This window comes from Procambarus clarkii, chromosome 63 (assembly GCF_040958095.1).
Source record: "Procambarus clarkii isolate CNS0578487 chromosome 63, FALCON_Pclarkii_2.0, whole genome shotgun sequence".
Taxonomy (NCBI): domain Eukaryota; kingdom Metazoa; phylum Arthropoda; class Malacostraca; order Decapoda; family Cambaridae; genus Procambarus; species Procambarus clarkii.
Window position 1 is genome coordinate 25,779,754 of NC_091212.1, and position 18,327 is coordinate 25,798,080.

The 18,327-nt window shown below is 39.5% G+C and overlaps 1 protein-coding gene across 1 annotated transcript; it reads right to left on the bottom strand.

Annotated features, from left to right (window-relative positions):
- Positions 1-5,075: 5,075 nt before the first annotated feature.
- LOC138354562 (uncharacterized) lies at positions 5,076-16,786 on the bottom strand. The gene is made up of 5 exons (XM_069308929.1): positions 16,725-16,786; positions 9,923-10,033; positions 9,634-9,824; positions 9,394-9,567; positions 5,076-6,979 (listed from the first exon to the last, which is right to left on the bottom strand). Exons 1-5 carry the CDS (start codon positions 16,784-16,786, stop codon positions 5,076-5,078), a joined length of 2,442 nt encoding a protein of 813 aa, XP_069165030.1.
- Between the last annotated feature and the right edge of the window lie 1,541 nt (positions 16,787-18,327).

Consider the following 18,327-nt stretch of genomic DNA (forward strand, 5'->3'; position numbering starts at 1 on the left):
AAATGTTGTAAAATGCACCACTTTAGTACAGGGTGACTGGGAAGAATTATCCTTGAAGTGATTGAGTGATGATATCAAGTAGAGGATCAATTTGATGGTGACAGGTAATCAGGTAGAGAACACGTGCCGTTGTAATATGGTAGTATAATGGGGTCATTCTTATCTCCTACGTACTTTCTGTCATTCTCATACACGATCACTGCATTCTCTTGCTGCTCGTGTATGTGTGTACGCTCTTTCTTGTACATCTTAGAGATAACTATGTTCACAACTTTATTGAGGATATCTATATACAGATTATATTCCTGGAACTAGTGAATATTCGATCAAGGCAAAGATAGAAAATAGAGGAATATCGACCCACCGTGGCCAGTGTAGCCTTGGATCACATCCATGAACTGCCTCGGGAAGCCGACCTCACTAGGAGCGAACCAACCTGTTATTGATTTACCGCAAGTCACTTATTCTCAACGCACAAGTGAACCTATATTGCCACCACTGAAGACCCTAATACAAACGTTTGAATTCACGTGCCATCCCAACACTGTTGATGTGACACTTGGGACGCACGAATGGAGTTTGAGTGAATGATGGATACGAAAAAGACAATTTGTGTAGCAGTGTTAGGTGCAGGGTTGCCAGATTAGGCTACAAGTAGCGAATTGGGCTACTTTTGAGAGCCCCGCGCTCCCATTTTTTTTTTATTTCACTACTTGCTACTTTTTGAGCTAATTTAAAAGCAAGTTGGGCTATTCATGTTATGAAACTCAATGGTGATTATTTATGCTTCTATAATGTAATGTGTACAAATCACAGCCATGTCCAACAGCCTGATTGACTAGGCCACTTACCGCATGAGGCTTGGTTTGAGACTGGGCCCCCTGGGGACGTTGATCCTAGGAACCTTCGAAATACAAAGTAACCTCAAGCAAGGTAATCCTCCCCAAGGGCCATAAATTTCCCAACCTTAATTTTCATTAATAATTTATCCCAAAAGCTACAGCTGGTTCCACAGATCTTCATTAAGGAGCGAAAGTTATTTAGAAATTTACAGATTAATAAGTGACGGGAAAGATCCCTTACAGTTAATACCTTTGTCAGGAACAAGATGGTTGGCAAGGAGTGTGAAGGAGTTATTAGATCAGAGGGATTCTTTAACACCTCATTACCAAATCGCTTCTTCCTCTTGTGATAAATATGTTGCATGGCAACTTTTTTCAATGTACTCTGATCCCCCCTCTAAAGATTGATAACCCAAATGAATTTTTCATGGATATGATACCAACATCAAATCATATATCAGACGTCACCCTATCCCCACTGGATTTTGAAGAAGCCATAAACAGTATGCCTATGCACTCTGCACCAGGTCCGGATTCTTGGAAATCCATATTCATCAAGAACTGTAAAAAACCACTATCGCAGGCCCTCCACATTCTGTGGAGACAAAGCCTAGATATTGGCGTTATTCCTGATATACTAAAAACAGCAGAAATAGCACCACTTCCTAAAGGAAGAAATAAGGCGGAGGCAAAAAATTACAGACCAATAGCACTAACATCGCACATTATAAAAAATTTTGAGAGAGTGCTAAGAAGTAAGATCACAAAATACATGGAATCACAGCATCTCCATAACCCCGGACAACATAGTTTCAGAACAGGGCGCTCTTGCCTGTCGCAGTTGCTGGACCACTATGATATGGCATTAGATGCTATGGAAGACAAACAAAACGCTGATGTAATTTACACAGATTTCGCAAAAGCTTTTGATAAATGTGACCATGGCGTTATTGCACATAAACTGCATTCAAAAGGAATTACCGGAAAAATAGGCAGATGGATCTACAATTTCCTGACCAACAGAACCCAATGTGTAATAGTCAACAAAATAAAATCCAGCCCATCAACCGTGAAGAGCTCAGTCCCCCAGGGTACTGTGCTTGCTCCAGTACTTTTTCTCATCCTCATGTCGGGGATTGACAAGAACACAACTTATAGCACTGTATCATCCTTTGCAGATGACACTAGGATCTTCATGAGAGTAGGCAACATAGAGGACACGGCAAACCTCCAGTCAGATGTAGATCAGGCCTTTCTATGGGCTACAGAAAATAATATGGTGTTTAACGAAGATAAGTTTCAGCTCATGCGCTATGGAAAAAATGAAAATATAAAAACGGAAACCACGTACAAAACTCAGGCAAATCATAACATAGAACGAAAAGGCAATGTAAAGGATCTGGGTGTACTCATGTCAGAAGACCTTACCTTTAAAGAACACAATAAAGTAGCCGTCACAACTGTGGGGGAAAACCTGACACCAATAACTAATAATTAAATATATACTTCGATAGCTATGAAGGACCACCACTTTTTGAGAAAAATTGGAAAACAAAATAAAGCAATGGAAAAACTGATCCCAAGAACTAGTGTCCTATGGATCTTAGTGATTAATACATCCCTAGCATTATTCTGGTGCTGGTTCTTCACCAGAGTAAATAAAATATGAAAGTAAATAAGGTTGATTATATAATATTAATTGGAGGTAAATGCTCCTCAATATACAACTGAAATGTTGAACAGTGTCAGTAAATCAATGGGTTAGTATAATTGATCTCTTTTAGAAATTACTACTGTAATTACAGTTATTGCTACAGATAAAAGGGGCACCTTAGCTGTAAATCTAGTGAGGTGTAATCAGTTGCTACGCTCCACCAACGACGTGTTGCATAAGAACATAAGAACAAAGGTAACTGCAGAAGGCCTATTGGCCCATACGAGGCAGCTCCTGTCTATAACCACCCAATCCCACTCATATACATGTCCAACCCGCGCTTGAAACAATCGAGGGACCCTACCTCCACCACGTTACGCGGTAATTAAGGTAAATTGTTGCAGGGAACGGTGGGGAAGCCTAACACCTCGGTTGACGTCGCCTTGGTACTGAAAGGCAATTACATTGTAGAAATCTTCTACATAATAAGTAACTACAAATAAATCCTAAATCATGAGGATAACTGTAGGAAATTTCAGCCAATATCTGTGCAATTTATATTCAAGCTCTATAAATTTCTTCAAGAGAGAAATAATGCAAATAATCATCTATTTAGATTGTAAAATTACTCAAGACACGTACGGGATTTATTTGTTGGCCTACGGCCTAACGACAACTAGCCTAAATGTTAATTGTGGCCACATAATAACAAAAAGGTAAACCTAGCTGCCGAGCCGCGTGTCCGTTGATGTGGAGACTTGAGCAATTCTTCGTCCTCCAGCTGCTGCTTGAAAGGCGTTGACTTTGGAATTGCTTATATGCTAGTCTGGGACACGGCTATTGTGCCAGATAACGTGGCACCGCTCTACTGGTCGTGGGAGCGAAATAAATGGGATCAAAACGTAGCTCTGCTACACGCTGACAATGGCGTCTGCGTCGTCCTCTCTCGTTCTCTCGTGTCTAGTGACGCTCTCCCGTCTTCCTCCTCTTCCTTATTGCGCATGCGCGGCTCTCGATAGACATTTCGAGCGTAAATGGATATGTATATATCGCAATTGACTAAGGAAGGAAGAGGTAATGACGAGTATTAATATCACATTAAATTCTTCTGTGATAAAATAAATTTCTCGTAACATAAATTGGCTTAAGAAAGTTGTGTAACTAATCGAGGAAATTAAAGTAAAATCATTTACATCAAAGTAATTTCCTCTAGAATGTTCAATATCAACTAAATAAGGAAGTTCCAGTAAGTAGTAGTATACTACGAAATTAAACTTATTAGTAAGTAACTAATTTTAGTAAAGTAAATGATAAACTGGACTCTTGTTATAAATCCAACTAAATGTGGAGAGAATTCATGTTACTGCCTGTCGTTCCTCACTCTGACTAGGAAGACTCTGGCAATATGTTTTAAATAAATCATGATAATGATCAAATCTACAAGTTAGTAATTTTAGTAACTACATATGGTTAATACAAAGGTTGCATAAAATACAAAGATGTATAAAACTGTAGGTTATTTCCAACATAACTCCGGGGAGAGAAAACTCGGGTCGTAGTTCAGGTATTAGTACTAACGTACACCTGTTTCTCTATCCTGAAGTTATATTCATGGGTTAGTAGGTTAGTACGCACCTAACGAATGTCCCGAATCTGTGGTAGATGACTAAGTCAACATGGGGACGTAAATAAACATTGAAAATTATTGATTAATTCCTTTGTAAGAAGCAGAATGACATTAACAAAAATAAATTATGAATAATTGGTTCATTTAAGATTAAGGAGACCTCATCAATACAGTGAGGCTACTGTCCAGGGTCACTATGACTCGTAACTAATTACTGGACATCAACTCATCACTGCATCAGCGTGGTCACCTCAAGTTTAAATGATAAGTTATCTACTCTTGAATAGAATCAAAATATTGTTTAAGTTTCTGTTTGCAGTTCTGAGCAGCGATTCTTGGTGGTCTTGTGCTCGGTTGAGTAGAATCATTGTTCTCTGAAACTTGGGTTATAGGTATATCTGTAGAACACTCGTGTTCTGCTAACTCTAAAGGTACTAATTTTTCTAGTGTTTTCAAGGTAGTAGTGCCTCGACATTGAACTTTTAACAATTCGTAATACACCATGGCGGTCAGGATGGATGTCAACAATTTTACCTATAGGCCAATCTGACCTGGGTCCATCACTGTCTACTAGGACAAGATCACCTGGTTAAAGTTGAACTTTATTGTACGGGCTTGCAGCTCCATAATGATATTCTCTTAAAGCAGTTAAATATTCACGTGTCCAGACCTCATTCCATTTATTACTCTTGAAAGGTGTCTATAACTCTCCACCAAGTCACTTGCTTTGACACACGAAGGGTCAGCTGGATCCTCGTCTCCTAGAGATATTAGAGGGCTCAGAAGTCCACCATGAATCAAATGAGAGGGGCTTAGGGGTTCTCTTTGGGAGAAATCTTCTGTTAAGTTGGTTAGAGGTCTGTTGTTGACTCATGCTTCAATTTCCACGACAAGGCTCTGTAACTCGGTGAGATTAATTTTCTGCCGGTGTAAGGTTTTTCTTAGGCATTTCTTAACAGTTCCCACCATTCTTTCGTAAAAACCGCCATGCCATGGTGCTCTTGGAGGAATAAATTTCCAATAGCATTGTCTCTGTTTGAGCACAGTGTACTTCTGGATGGTTCCATTTTTCTCGTAAGCAAGCTTCTCCTGCCACGAAGTTAAATCCATTATCTGAGATCATTAATTTTGGGCAAGATCTTCGAGCAGCAAATCTGCGAAAGGCTTGCAGAAATGCTTCTGCACTCATGTCAGAAGTGACTTCTAAATGTACTCCGCGTGTGGTAGCACACGTGAAAAGGCAAATGTAGGCTTTCACTGGAATCTTGTCCGGTGTGCCTGTCAAAATTAGTGCTCCTGTATAGTCGACACCTGTGGTTTCAAAGGGACGAAGGTGGACGACTCGCTCCTTAGGTAGGGGCGGTGGACCTGGATAAGGACACACACGAGCATCATATCTCTTGCAGATTACCCTAGACTTTATTAAAGATTTGACAGTTTGGCGACCTTGGGGAAGCCAAAAACGTTGTCTGATTTCAGTAAGAGTATCTAATACTCCACCATGCAATGTATTATGCTCATGATAATGTAAAACTATGAGTTTAGTAATGATGTGGTGACGTGGAAGAAGTATAGGATTCTTCGTATCTAAATTTATTTCTGCGTGAAGCAGACGTCCGCCGCATCTCAAAATGTTATAGTTGTCTGAGTCAAGCCAGATACCCAGAGACTTACTCAACTTATCTGGGAGATGTTCATAATCCTTCCCATAAGTCTCTTGTTGAGCTTGTTTGACCCAATATTTGATGGAACTAGGAAATCGATACTTCATCCCCATCTTGTTGATGAAATCAAATACCATTTCTGTAACTCTTAGTAATTTACTTAAATTGGAGTAACGATGAGGATTGATAGCTAAAATTCGAGGGGGTTCTGGATCCACAACAGGGGTAGTGATATTGGTCACAATGACTTGCAGCTTCTGTTGGGGCCTCTGACCACTAACTAGCCATTGGGGTCCATTAAACCACATTTCGGTTTTAACTAATTGCTTTAAAGTCAAACCTCTGGATAAATAGTCAGCTGGATTGTCCTTGGTTGGGACATGTCTTAATTTATAACCAGCAGACAATTCTCGAATTTCCCTTACTCGATTGCTGACATAGGGAGTTTTGTTGTTGTCGTTTTTTACCCACTGCAATACTGCCTCATTGTCTGACCACACTACTATTTCACCAAGGTGAACATTACTGAAGGTTTTGATCAGGCAATGAGCCAGTCTTACACCTACTAATAAGGCAGTTAATTCCATTTGGGGTAGTGACCTCCTTTTAATCGGGGCTACCTTTGCCTTAGATGTAAGCAAAAATGATTGTTGAGTATTAACTAGATAGGCTACTGAGCCATACGCTTTGCCTGAGGCATCGCTGAATACATGTAAATTTGTGGGTAAATTTAGTCCTAAGGTATTTCGGGGAAACTGTAGAATACTAAGTTTGTTGTAATCAGGAATCAACTGCTGCCATTTTTCTTGGAGATCCTTCGGCAACGTTTCATCCCACCTCAAATTCCTTTGCCAGCACTCCTGCATAAGGAGTTTACCCTTAATTAGAATAGGACTGAGTAGACCTAAAGGGTCCAATGGCTTGCTGACATGGGAGAGTAGTTTTCTCATGGTTAGAGGTAAATGATTGAAATCCACCAACTTGATATTCAATTTGTCTGTGGAAGTATTCCACTCCATACCTAAGACTTTCAATTTGTGAGGTACCTTATAATCAGGGAATTCTTCCTCGATTATTTGGTTAAGTTGTTTATTATTGGAGGCCCATGACTGTAGGGGCATGTTAGCTCCCAACAGTTCACGATTAGCCTCATGGTAGATTTCCACTAGTTTATTCTCATCATTAGTGGTTCCTTGAAAATTGTCAACGTATAAATTGTTGCTAATCTCAGTCTTGTAGGGGCTATTAGACTTCTTAAGATGTGTATCCAGAGTAGCCTGGAGTAAGAATGGTGAAGATGTTGCTCCAAACAGTACTGAGGCAAATCTATAAGTAATGATTTCGCTGTTAGGATCCTGTGGATCTTTCACCCAGAGAAATTTAGTAAAATCACGATCCGTCTCTTGTAAGCCTACTCTTAAAAAAGGCCTTACTAATGTCGGCCGTATAGGCAAAAACACCAGAGCGAAATCGTAATAAGACATCTTGTAGTCTTTGGGTTAGGCTAGGTCCAGTTTGTAGACAAAAACACCAGAGCGAAATCGTAATAAGACATCTTGTAGTCTTTGGGTTAGGCTAGGTCCAGTTTGTAGACAATCATTTAGTGACACGCTGTCTGCCTTTAATTTGGCACTACAATTAAATACAATCCTGATTGGTGTTGTAACTGAATCTTTCAGGACAGCATGATGTGGCAAATAATGGCCTGTCTTCTTCAACAACTTCTATAAATTTGTTAACAAGTTGTTGCTGTATTAAAGCATGATACAGTTGCAATTTATCTGGTTGCTTCCGTAGCCTAGCTAATTGAGAATTTAATTGGGTTGAGGCCATGAAATAATTTACTGGAAGCTGTGGGTGGTTCAGCTTCCTGGGGAGTCTCACCCAATATTGATTATCTTGGAAAATCGCAGTATCAAGATATTGTTGATACGTCCTTGTGTCATCTGGACTGGGTTGATCAGGGACTATGCCTAAGGCGTCCAAATCCCATAATTTGTGAATAGGGGGATTGGACTCATCATCCTCAGTTTCGTCTCTGTCATGTAGTGGTGACTGCTCTAGGCCTAGTCACGCCACTATTGAATTTGTTGGTTGATTACTAGTAGATTTAGAATGTTGTTGGATCAACACCGATCCTGTGAGTAGTTTACCCCCAGCTGACAGTAATAAGTTTACACCTCGTTGCCTGGTGCATCCAGTAATAAATCTATAATAAAAGTCAGCTCCGATAAGAATACCTACATCGTTGAGACAGTCTGTATTTATTTTATGATCCGCTAGCGTTTACCGCTGCGTTTAAGAAATTTGACTGTGTGAGCAAGACCTGTAACATGTAAATCCGAGGGGATCTTGTCAACGACTATGGCTTGAATTGGGCTGGTGCAGCCTCCTAAACGTACCAAGACTTTAACAACCTGGTAGTCACGAGGTCCACTATTGGTTAGGAATCCAGAGATATTCAAATTCACTCAAGCAAAAGGCTTCAGTTTCAACTGATCAACTAGCTGTTGAGAAATAAAGGTTTTCTGTGAACCTTGGTCAAAGAGACCACGAGTGGAAATTTTAGATCCCTTATTAATTAATTTTAATTGAGCTGTTGGTAACGTAGTTGTGTTATTCGACTCTGTTGCAAGTACACTTATGTCTTGATGCACCTTGCAATACTGTACAGAAGTAAATTTTGCAATTTTCTTATGAGGATTGGTTGATCTTGACTGATCACTACCACACAAGGAGTAATGGTGTCTACCCTTGTGGCACTTGTTGCACATACGTAAGGAGACAGTACAGCTATTGGGGTCATGAGGACCCGTGCACCTTGTGCATCTGTGTAATTCTTGCAAGAGATGAATTCGGGTGTTATGGTCTGGATAAGTACTACACTTATAAGTAAGATGTTCATTATTGCAGAACAAACACTTCTTCACTGTAGGAGAAGTCGTAGGAGTGGTGCTCACTACAGGGTTTATAGGGTTCACTGTGTATGTACTTACATTTCCAGATTTCCATTTTGGAGATGATTTATTTAAATCTGGTTTTAATACAGTAGTTGTAGTGCGTTGGGATTTATGATGAGAGTTAGTAGAGAAGTTTGAAACACTCTTCCCATCTTGGTTGGCTCTTTGTCTTTCGATTACGGTATGTAAACCTTCTGTAATTTCATTCATGGTCAGAGAGGTTTTATTGTACATAGTACACAATTTATCTAAAGTTTCTCTTGGTAATTTGCGCCTTACAACTACTTTTGTCATCCATTCAGCAGTCTGAATTTGGACTTTAAGGCTTAAGGCCTTGAGTAAAGATTCTAGCTCTAGTCTGAAAGTTTGGAGAGAATCTGTAGAATTATTAGCAGATGGTAAATCCAGCAATTTTTGGACTAAGATAGTAATAGTCCTTTCCTTGTTATCGTAGTTGCTCTTAAGCAATTGAATAGCTAGGTCATAACCATCACTGGTCAGTGTTATGTTAGAGATTACCTTCAAGGCTTCATTTCGTAACAAGCCTTGTAAATAAGTAAACTTGGTTGTTTGAGGGATATTAGTTTTAAAGTCTACTGCATCCACGAATTTACTTAGAAATCATCCCAACTCTCATTCTCGTTACCAGAGAATGTGGGTATATTGATCTGAGGTAATTTGACATCTGGATCTGGATGTGCACTAGAGGCTGTTGTTAATTTGTTTTTAGCAATTTGCTTTTTAAAGGGTTGAAGTTTAACCTGTACATCATCTTCGTACTGGGCTAAATCATTTACAATGTCCTCAAGTTCAGTTTCACCTATTGAGGTTTGGTAAAGTTCTGTCAAGTACAGATTCATATGTTGCTTAATATGCTCGAATTTACCTTCAGCAACTTGAAGTAAGTCCTCTAATTCAATGTAGTCAACAGGTGACTGTTGTGACAGATTTTGACACTTGGTAATCTGTCGGGTTAAATGACCTTTCAGACCGATAAGGGTCCTTTTCATTTTGTCAGTCGCTTCCATCATGCTGGGTAAAGGCTGGTCTGATAGTAAATAGTTGTTACTGATGTAACTGGGATATTGGCTCATTCAGTGGAGTTCAATATCAATATAATAGCCTAATGTATTTGAATAGACTATACTACCTCATTTAGAGGTTAATTTACCTACCTAACAATGATAGCTAATATTTTGAGTAGTACTCGAATGCCACTATTGGATTTTCGTCCGGCTACCTCTTCAATTATCACCATTCGATCCAACAGTGAACATTCGGCAGTACTAAAAAAAAATAATACACCAATAATATGTTAAAAGCACAAAAAGGGTCTTGATGATCCCACCCTAAATCAGGGTCAGCACAATCTAAATAATATGTATGTACACCAGTACTGTCTAGTTCAGTACTCGCTAAATAATTCCTACCTAGGAATGACTAAATAGTTTAGGTTGCATTTGTACAAACATTAGTACAATTACAGTCTAAATATCCTACCTCGTCAAAGGTTGGCATATATGCAATGGTACAGTAATAAAGGTATATGGTGCTATGTTTTTTGGATTTTTTGTTTTGATATATATGTTTATGCATAGAAATACAAGTGAAAATTTATAAATATATAACACTAAGGCTACTTTATACATAAAGTATTAATAGAAATGTTGATAATAATTAATGAGTTTTAGGCTGTAATATGGGCAGTCTGCCGACAGCCGTAAATAATGAAATATATTGGTAAATAGCCTAATAATGTTAACACACTTGTTGGTGTTAGTAAATAGTTAATTATGTGGGGCCAGTAATTTGGGTGAATATACTGGATCTTAAATGATTAATGGTACATGTATCTAGGTTCGAAGGACCAAAATTTGTTTTGGGCTCTGAGAACCGGTATAGATTTTAATATTAATTGTGATTCATCCGGTTCGTTAAGGACCAAAAATTTGTGAGGGAAAACCTGACACCAATAACTAATAATTAAATATATACTTCGATAGCTATGAAGGACCACCACTTTTTGAGAAAAATTGGAAAACAAAATAAAGCAATGGAAAAACTGATCCCAAGAACTAGTGTCCTATGGATCTTAGTGATTAATACATCCCTAGCATTATTCTGGTGCTGGTTCTTCACCAGAGTAAATAAAATATGAAAGTAAATAAGGTTGATTATATAACATTAATTGGAGATCAATGCTCCTCAATATACTACTGAAATGTTGAACAGTGTCAGTAAATCAATGGGTTAGTATAATTGATCTCTTTTAGAAATTACTACTGTAATTACAGTTATTGCTACAGATAAAAGGGGCACCTTAGCTGTAAATCTAGTGAGGTGTAATCAGTTGCTACGCTCCACCAACGACGTGTTGCGTAAGAACATAAGAACAAAGGTAACTGCAGAAGGTCTATTGGCCCATACGAGGCAGCTCCTGTCTATAACCACCCAATCCCACTCATATACATGTCCAACCCGCGCTTGAAACAATCGAGGGACCCCATCTCCACCACGTTACGCGGTAATTAAGGTAAATTGTTGCAGGGAACGGTGGGGAAGCCTAACACCTCGGTTGACGTCGCCTTGGTACTGAAAGGCAATTACATTGTAGAAATCTTCTACATAATAAGTAACTACAAATAAATCTTAAATCATGAGGATAACTGTAGGAAATTTCAGCCAATATCTGTGCAATTTATATTCAAGCTCTATAAATTTCTTCAAGAGAAATAATGCAAATAATCATCTATTTAGATTGTAAAATTACTCAAGACACGTACGGGATTTATTTGTTGGTTCTACGGCCTAACGACAACTAGCCTAAAGTTAATTGTGGCACATAATAACAAAAAGGTAAACCTAGCTGCCGAGCCGCGTGTCCGTTGATGTGGAGACTTGAGCAATTCTTCGTCCTCCAGCTGCTGCTTGAAAGGCGTTGACTTTAAAATTGCTTATATGCTAGTCTGGGACACGGCTATTGTGCCAGATAACGTGGCACCGCTCTACTGGTCGTGGAAGCGAAAATAAATGGGATCAAAACGTAGCTCTGCTACACGCTGACAATGGCGTCTGCGTCGTCCTCTCTCGTTCTCTCGTGTCTAGTGACGCTCTCCCGTCTTCCTCCTCTTCCTTATTGCGCATGCGCGGCTCTCGATAGACATTTCGAGCGTAAATGGATATGTATATATCGCAATTGACTAAGGAAGGAAGAGGTAATGACGAGTATTAATATCACATTAAATTCTTCTGTGATAAAATAGAATTTCTCGTAACATAAATTTTCTTAAGAAAGTTGTGTAACTAATCGAGGAAATTAAAGTAAAATCATTTACATCAAAGTAATTTCCTCTAGAATGTTCAATATCAACTAAATAAGGAAGTTCCAGTAAGTAGTAGTATACTACGAAATTAAACTTATTAGTAAGTAACTAATTTTAGTAAAGTAAATGATAAACTGGACTCTTGTTATAAATCCAACTAAATGTGGAGAGAATTCATGTTACTGCCTGTCGTTCCTCACTCTGACTAGGAAGACTCTGGCAATATGTTTTAAATAAATCATGATAATGATCAAATCTACAAGTTAGTAATTTTAGTAACTACATATGGTTAATACAAAGGTTGCATAAAATACAAAGATGTATAAAACTGTAGGTTATTTCCAACAACAACTGCAAGAAAAATGACAGGTTGGATAACAAGAACTTTTCACACTAGAGATGCTATACCGATGATGATACTCTTCAAGACGCTAGTGCTCTCTAGAGTGGAGTACTGCTGCACAATGACAGCACCTTTCAAAGCTGGAGAAATTGTTGACCTGGAGAGCGTGCAGATATCCTTTACTGCTAGAATCCACTCAGTAAAACACCTAAACTATTGGGACCGACTAAAGAGCCTAAATCTGTACTCCCTTGAGCGCAGGTGGGAGAGATACATAATAATTTACACGTGGAAAATATTAGAGGGGCTGGTCCCAAACCTGCACACAGAAATAACATCACATGAGACCAGAAGACATGGCAGGATGTGCAGAATACCCCCGTTGAAAAGCAGAGGTGCAACAGGTACTCTGAGAGAGAACTCTATCAACATCAGAGGCCCGAGACTGTTCAACACACTTCCACTACACATAAGGGGCATAACTGGCAATCCCCTCACAGTGTTCAAGAGAGAACTGGATAAGCACCTCCAAAGGATATCTGATCAACCAGGCTGTGACTCATACGTCAGGCTGCGAGCAGCTGCGTCCAACAGCCTGGTTGATCAGTCCAGCAACCAGGAGGCCTGGTCGACGACCGGGCCGCGGGGACGCTAAGCCCCGGAAGCACCTCAAGGTAACCTCAAGGTAAGGTAACCCCCCAATATGCTGTATTTCACATTTCTCAAATAAATCCTAAATGAATTTGAAAGGACGAATTTGCTTTATCGAAATGATGAAGCAGATCAAAGTAGCCTTCACACTGTTTTAGAAAACTTCACTCTTGGTATGCTCAGAAGAATCGTGCATCCTCATCATGCGATTTTGTTGTTAATTTGGACTACAATTCCATATATCTGCCCTGGAAAAAGTTGACTTTGGTTACAAATTTTCAACACTTCTGGCAATTAACAGACAAAGCAATTTTATAACCCAGAAAAGTTTCATAATATTCAAGAAAGATGCCATAATTTTGTAGTGAAAGCTTGCAAATAGCTTCTTTCTCGTATTCCAAGCAATGCTGAAACTTTAAAAAAAGTGAAAAATCTGACACCTATAATATTCCTTAGCCACACACGGCCACCATTTTCAGAACTTAGTAGTAGCTGACCAGTCTAAGCTTAGTGAAATTGAAAGTCAGTGGCGCCTACTGTTAACCATTGACTGGTCCAACATTTGTGAGGGACAAATTCCAACATCTGGATCGTCATTTTGGACCAAGGCAATAACTGTCAAGAACGCTGCTGGCGATCCCATACTTATTTTTTTTTTAGGGATATTCCTGCGCGGGCCCTAAGCCTCTGGCTGGACTACTAAGTGTTGCTTGTTTCTGTTGTACTTGGGCGGAGTATGAGTATTTATGACTCGTATGGTCGCTTCAGTAAGATTTCTCCATATGTGTTTAACAACTTCTGCTCTGTTGAATCTAAGTTGAAATCTTAATGGGTTTGTAACTGTCCACTGTGTTAGATAATGTTCCAGTGGTCTGTCGGGCATTTCTCCACAGTGCTGATATCTCCTCTCATCTTCCGGAACCTGTAAGACTATTTCCCATGCACATGGGTGTCCAAGCCTGATGCGATGTAAGTGTACTTCTATTGCTCTACAGAGCAACTTTCATCAAACTAAGTGTCTCGTAGTTGGTTGAATTCTTGTACCAACCCGCAGATCCTGATGTTGCAACTGCTGTGTTGTGGTCACTGTACATCTTTTGCATTGTTCTGTTTCTAATTACTTTCTTAATCTATGATAGACTCTGTGGTATGTAAATGTCTACATTTCTTCACTTAGTTGCAAGTTTTGCAGCTTCGTCTGCAATGTCATTTCCTATTATTCCCACATGACTTGGCACCCAGTTGATAAGTACCCGTCGGCCTTGTCGTTTGAGTGTTTGCATTAATGATATGACATTTGTGATCAGATGTATGTTATCACATATGTGTTCTTGTTGCAAGATTTCAATGGCGGTTCTCGAATCTGTATGTATGATAACATGTTGTCGGTGTTCAGCAAGAGCATGTTCCAAAGCCTTTTGAATGGCTAGCATCTCTGTTTGTAAAGTTGAACACCCATTTGAGAGTCTCCAACTATTTATAGAGTTTCCTGCTTTAATCGCAGCTCCGGTTTCTTGTCCCTGCTGGTCTACTGATCCATCTGAGAAGTAAGTGAAGCTGTCGGATGCAAAGTTTGCTTTTATATGCATCTGTGCAACGTTACATAGCAGATGAGGATTTGTCTGGTTCTTTTTTCCTTCAATAACCATAATCTTAAAGTCTGCTGATGGAGATTTCCAAGGGGCTTGCATAACAAAGTCTGCATGTATTTCGTCGACACCCTTCTCAGTGACTGTGTTTGTTATATCGAATGTATTGATGGTGTTTATCGCACAATGGGTCCACCTGTTACTATTGGAGGCTCTTCTGTCCAGTTAGTGCTCCAGTGATTATATTTTTAAGTGAACTGATTCTAGGTCTAGTCAATATCTTGGTCAGCATGCATGCAGCAATCCCTTTTACCCTTACTTCAATCGACGTTAGCTTCGTTTCTAGTCTTAGGTTCAGTATTTTAGTCCATCTAAGAGCTCCTGTTATGATTCGCAATGCATCGTTTTGAATAACCTCAACGTTTGCCCACTGACCAGGAGAAAGAGTGAGTAAGGCAGGCGCTGCATAATCAACTAGGGAACGAACGGCGTGTATGTAAATCATTCTCAACACTTTGTGTCTCGCTCCTAGACGGGGCCCTGTGATTGCTCTCATTATATTTAGTCGTGATTTTGCTTTCTCCTTTAGATATTGAATTTGCTTGTTGAATGTCATTTTAAAATCTATCCAGACTCCGAGATATTAATATTGTGTAACCCACTGAAGATTAATGTCTTGAATGCGTAGGTGCCTGTCTGGAGTGTTGCCGCCTAGTCTCATTGCCTTAGACTTCTGTGCAGATATTTTTTGAGAGAGATTTTTGAGATATATACAAGAGTTGTTACATTCTTGTACAGCCACTAGTACGCATAGCGTTTCGGGCAGGTCCCTGGAATATGATCCCCGCCGCGAAGAATCGTTAAGGATTTGCGCCCAGTAAATCCTCCCCGGCCAGGATACGAACCCATGACAAAGCGCTCGCGGAACGCCAGGCGAGTTTCTTACCACTACGTCACGAAGACTGTTTTAGCCCTAAAACGCTGTATTCAGATGTTACTTTATCTAATGCACCTTGTGTTTTATTTAGAAGCGAAGGACCTGTAATGACTAATGTTATATCATCAGCATAGCTTAGCAATTTAACCCTTTCTGTAAATGTCATGGTAACAAGGTTTTCCATAAGGATGTTAAAAAGACTAGGACTTAACCTCCTCCTTGTGGAGTCCCATTCTCATGCAAGTGGTAGTCCGACACTTGTCCTTGCAACTTTACTCTGGCATACCTGTGACTTAGGTAATCTTGAATCCATACTAACATATTTCCCTTTACACCTTTTTTAACTAAGGTGTAAAATTGCTTGCGGGCTTGCAAGTTCGAATGCTTTTTCTAGATCAAGGAAGATCACTATAGCTGGACCTGAGCTAACTGTTCCTAGTAATGTTGATATGCAGTTGGCAGTACCTACTCCTCTAGTGAAGCCAAATATGTGTTTATGCAGGTCCACAGTAGCCTATTTAAGAACATCCGTTCTGCAGTTTTACTAATGCATGATGTTAATGAAATGGGTCTGTAATTGCCAGGTTCTTTCGGCTTAGGAATCGGAATGATGTCTGCTTACTTCCAAGAGGTTGGTAGTTTGCCTTGCTGCCAAGATGCATTGATGACGTCTAATATTCCTTGTTCTCCAGCAGGACCTGCATGTGCGATCATTGAGTATGTAATGTTATCAGCACCTGGTGCAGTGTCCTTACCACCTTTTTTGGCCCTGATTAGTTCTTGTGTGGTGAAGGGACAGTCACATTCGTCATTTATAGCTATGCTCTCATGAATGACTGTCAACCTCTCTTGTTTTAATTGTTCTTGCTGCCTTCGGACCATTGCATGAAGCTGATATGAAGCTGTTCTTTCTGCAAATTGGAGAGCAAGTCTCTCAGCCTCCTGCAATGGTTGAATACATGCCTGTGGTCGGGCTGGTCGACCTGATATAGTTTTAATCTCACCCCATATCTTGCCAAGACTACTATGTTCATTTAGAGTTTGACAACACTCAAACCATCTTGCCTCCTTTACCTCTCTAGAAACTCATACTGATTGACCTCGCTTAGTTTGCGTTGAAAATATATAGCTTACCAATCAGTAATGCCCTGGTTGAACGGGTATTTTCGCACAATTCGAATGGCTAGCATCGCCATATTGCCACCCGTTGTGGCAATATATACTGTATACATACAGACGTTATAGGTAACGTCTGTGAAAACTAAACTAAGAAATCGAATGGGACTTGAGCTTTTGACATCAATCTTGAGAATCAAAACATATCTTGAAGAAAACCGAACATGTTGTTCATCATTTGAACCGCCCATGTCAATGCTTAAATATGAGTCTGCAATATACAAGAACGATCTTCTTGAAAATCTTCAACTGTGAAGACGTGGAAGGACTCCACACCCATTATGCTTCATATAGTAAATACTGGTAAGTTATTCTATTATCATATTTTTTTCATATATATATATGCAGAGATAATATTAATGAAACAATTAAAATCGTGTAGTGTACTTTATACATCAAAATATATTACTTTGAAACCCGTATCAATCACTTCAAAAAAATTGGGCTATTCTTATTACAAATTCGCTACTTTTAGACCGTCAGCTCGCTACTTTCAGTAATTTGGATCTGGCAACCCTGGTTAGGTGCGGGGCGCGGAGACATGCAACTCGCTCCGGGGAGGAGGTGAATATACGAGTATGGAGCATTAAAGATTTTTTTAGAGATGTGTGCGTTGCTCTCATCGCCATTACCCTTACCAGTACTACTACAGCCTTCGCTGTCACCACCACCCATGCCTTCACCACAACCACCACAGTCTTCATCGTAGTCACCATAACTCATCTTCCACCACCCTCACAGTTACGCCACCATCACCACCAATGGCATTCTAAACCTTCATTCGGTGTAGATTTGAAAAGGTTATTGGTAAGCATCTTGAAAATATGAAGAAATATAACCTAGTTCATATGTGATAAAATAGCTAAATTTATTGTCAAAATAATAAGCAAAAACTATCACTGGGCAAAGCTGAAGTGTGATGCGTAAATTTGTCAACAGAGAAGATGTTTGTCAAATTTACTCTCCTTTCCAACATATCTGATGCAGTAAAGAGATGCTGACATATATCTCAATCTTTATACTGTAATATCGTGTTCTTCACAGTCGTTAAGTTTACAATATTATCTACCTAGACTGTCTTAAGGCTTGTGATATTGTCCCATGCGAGAGGATGATGAAAGATACATTTAACCTGGATCAGGATGTGGTTACCACAGGAAACACAAGGTCAGCAGTGGAGTACAGGCAGGGAAGGAAACTATCGCAGGTGGAGTGCCTCAGGGCTCTCTCCAGGGACCTTCACTCTTCACTATATATGTTCTCTCGACTCTCTCATCGCATTTTGACTTAAAAAGCCCCAGCGGACAAAATATGATGTACTTTAAATTATAGCGGCTCACAAACATTCACTTTTTCGGTGCGTGGGTCGCTGGGTTAGGTAGTTTTAGTACACCATCTTTTGTCCGTTGTGGCAACTCGAGAGAACGGGTTGTATACTTACATTATGTAGATACTGGATTGAACATAAACATTTGTAAATTTTTCGATCACCAAATTTGAGCTGGAAAAATTTAGATGACTGTAAAACGCTACAGGAAGACCTAGAATAGACTTTAAGAGC

Coding starts and splice junctions, on each gene's coding strand:
- LOC138354562 (XM_069308929.1), bottom strand. CDS start 16,786: ATGGCGATGCTAGCCATTCGAATTGTGCGAAAATACCCGTTCAACCAG. Junction 9,825..9,922: donor ATATTAGCTATCATTGTTAG/GTAGGTAAATTA, acceptor CCAATATCCCAG/TTACATCAGTAACAACTATT. Junction 6,980..9,393: donor CAATATACCCACATTCTCTG/GTAACGAGAATG, acceptor ACAATTTTCAAG/GAACCACTAATGATGAGAAT.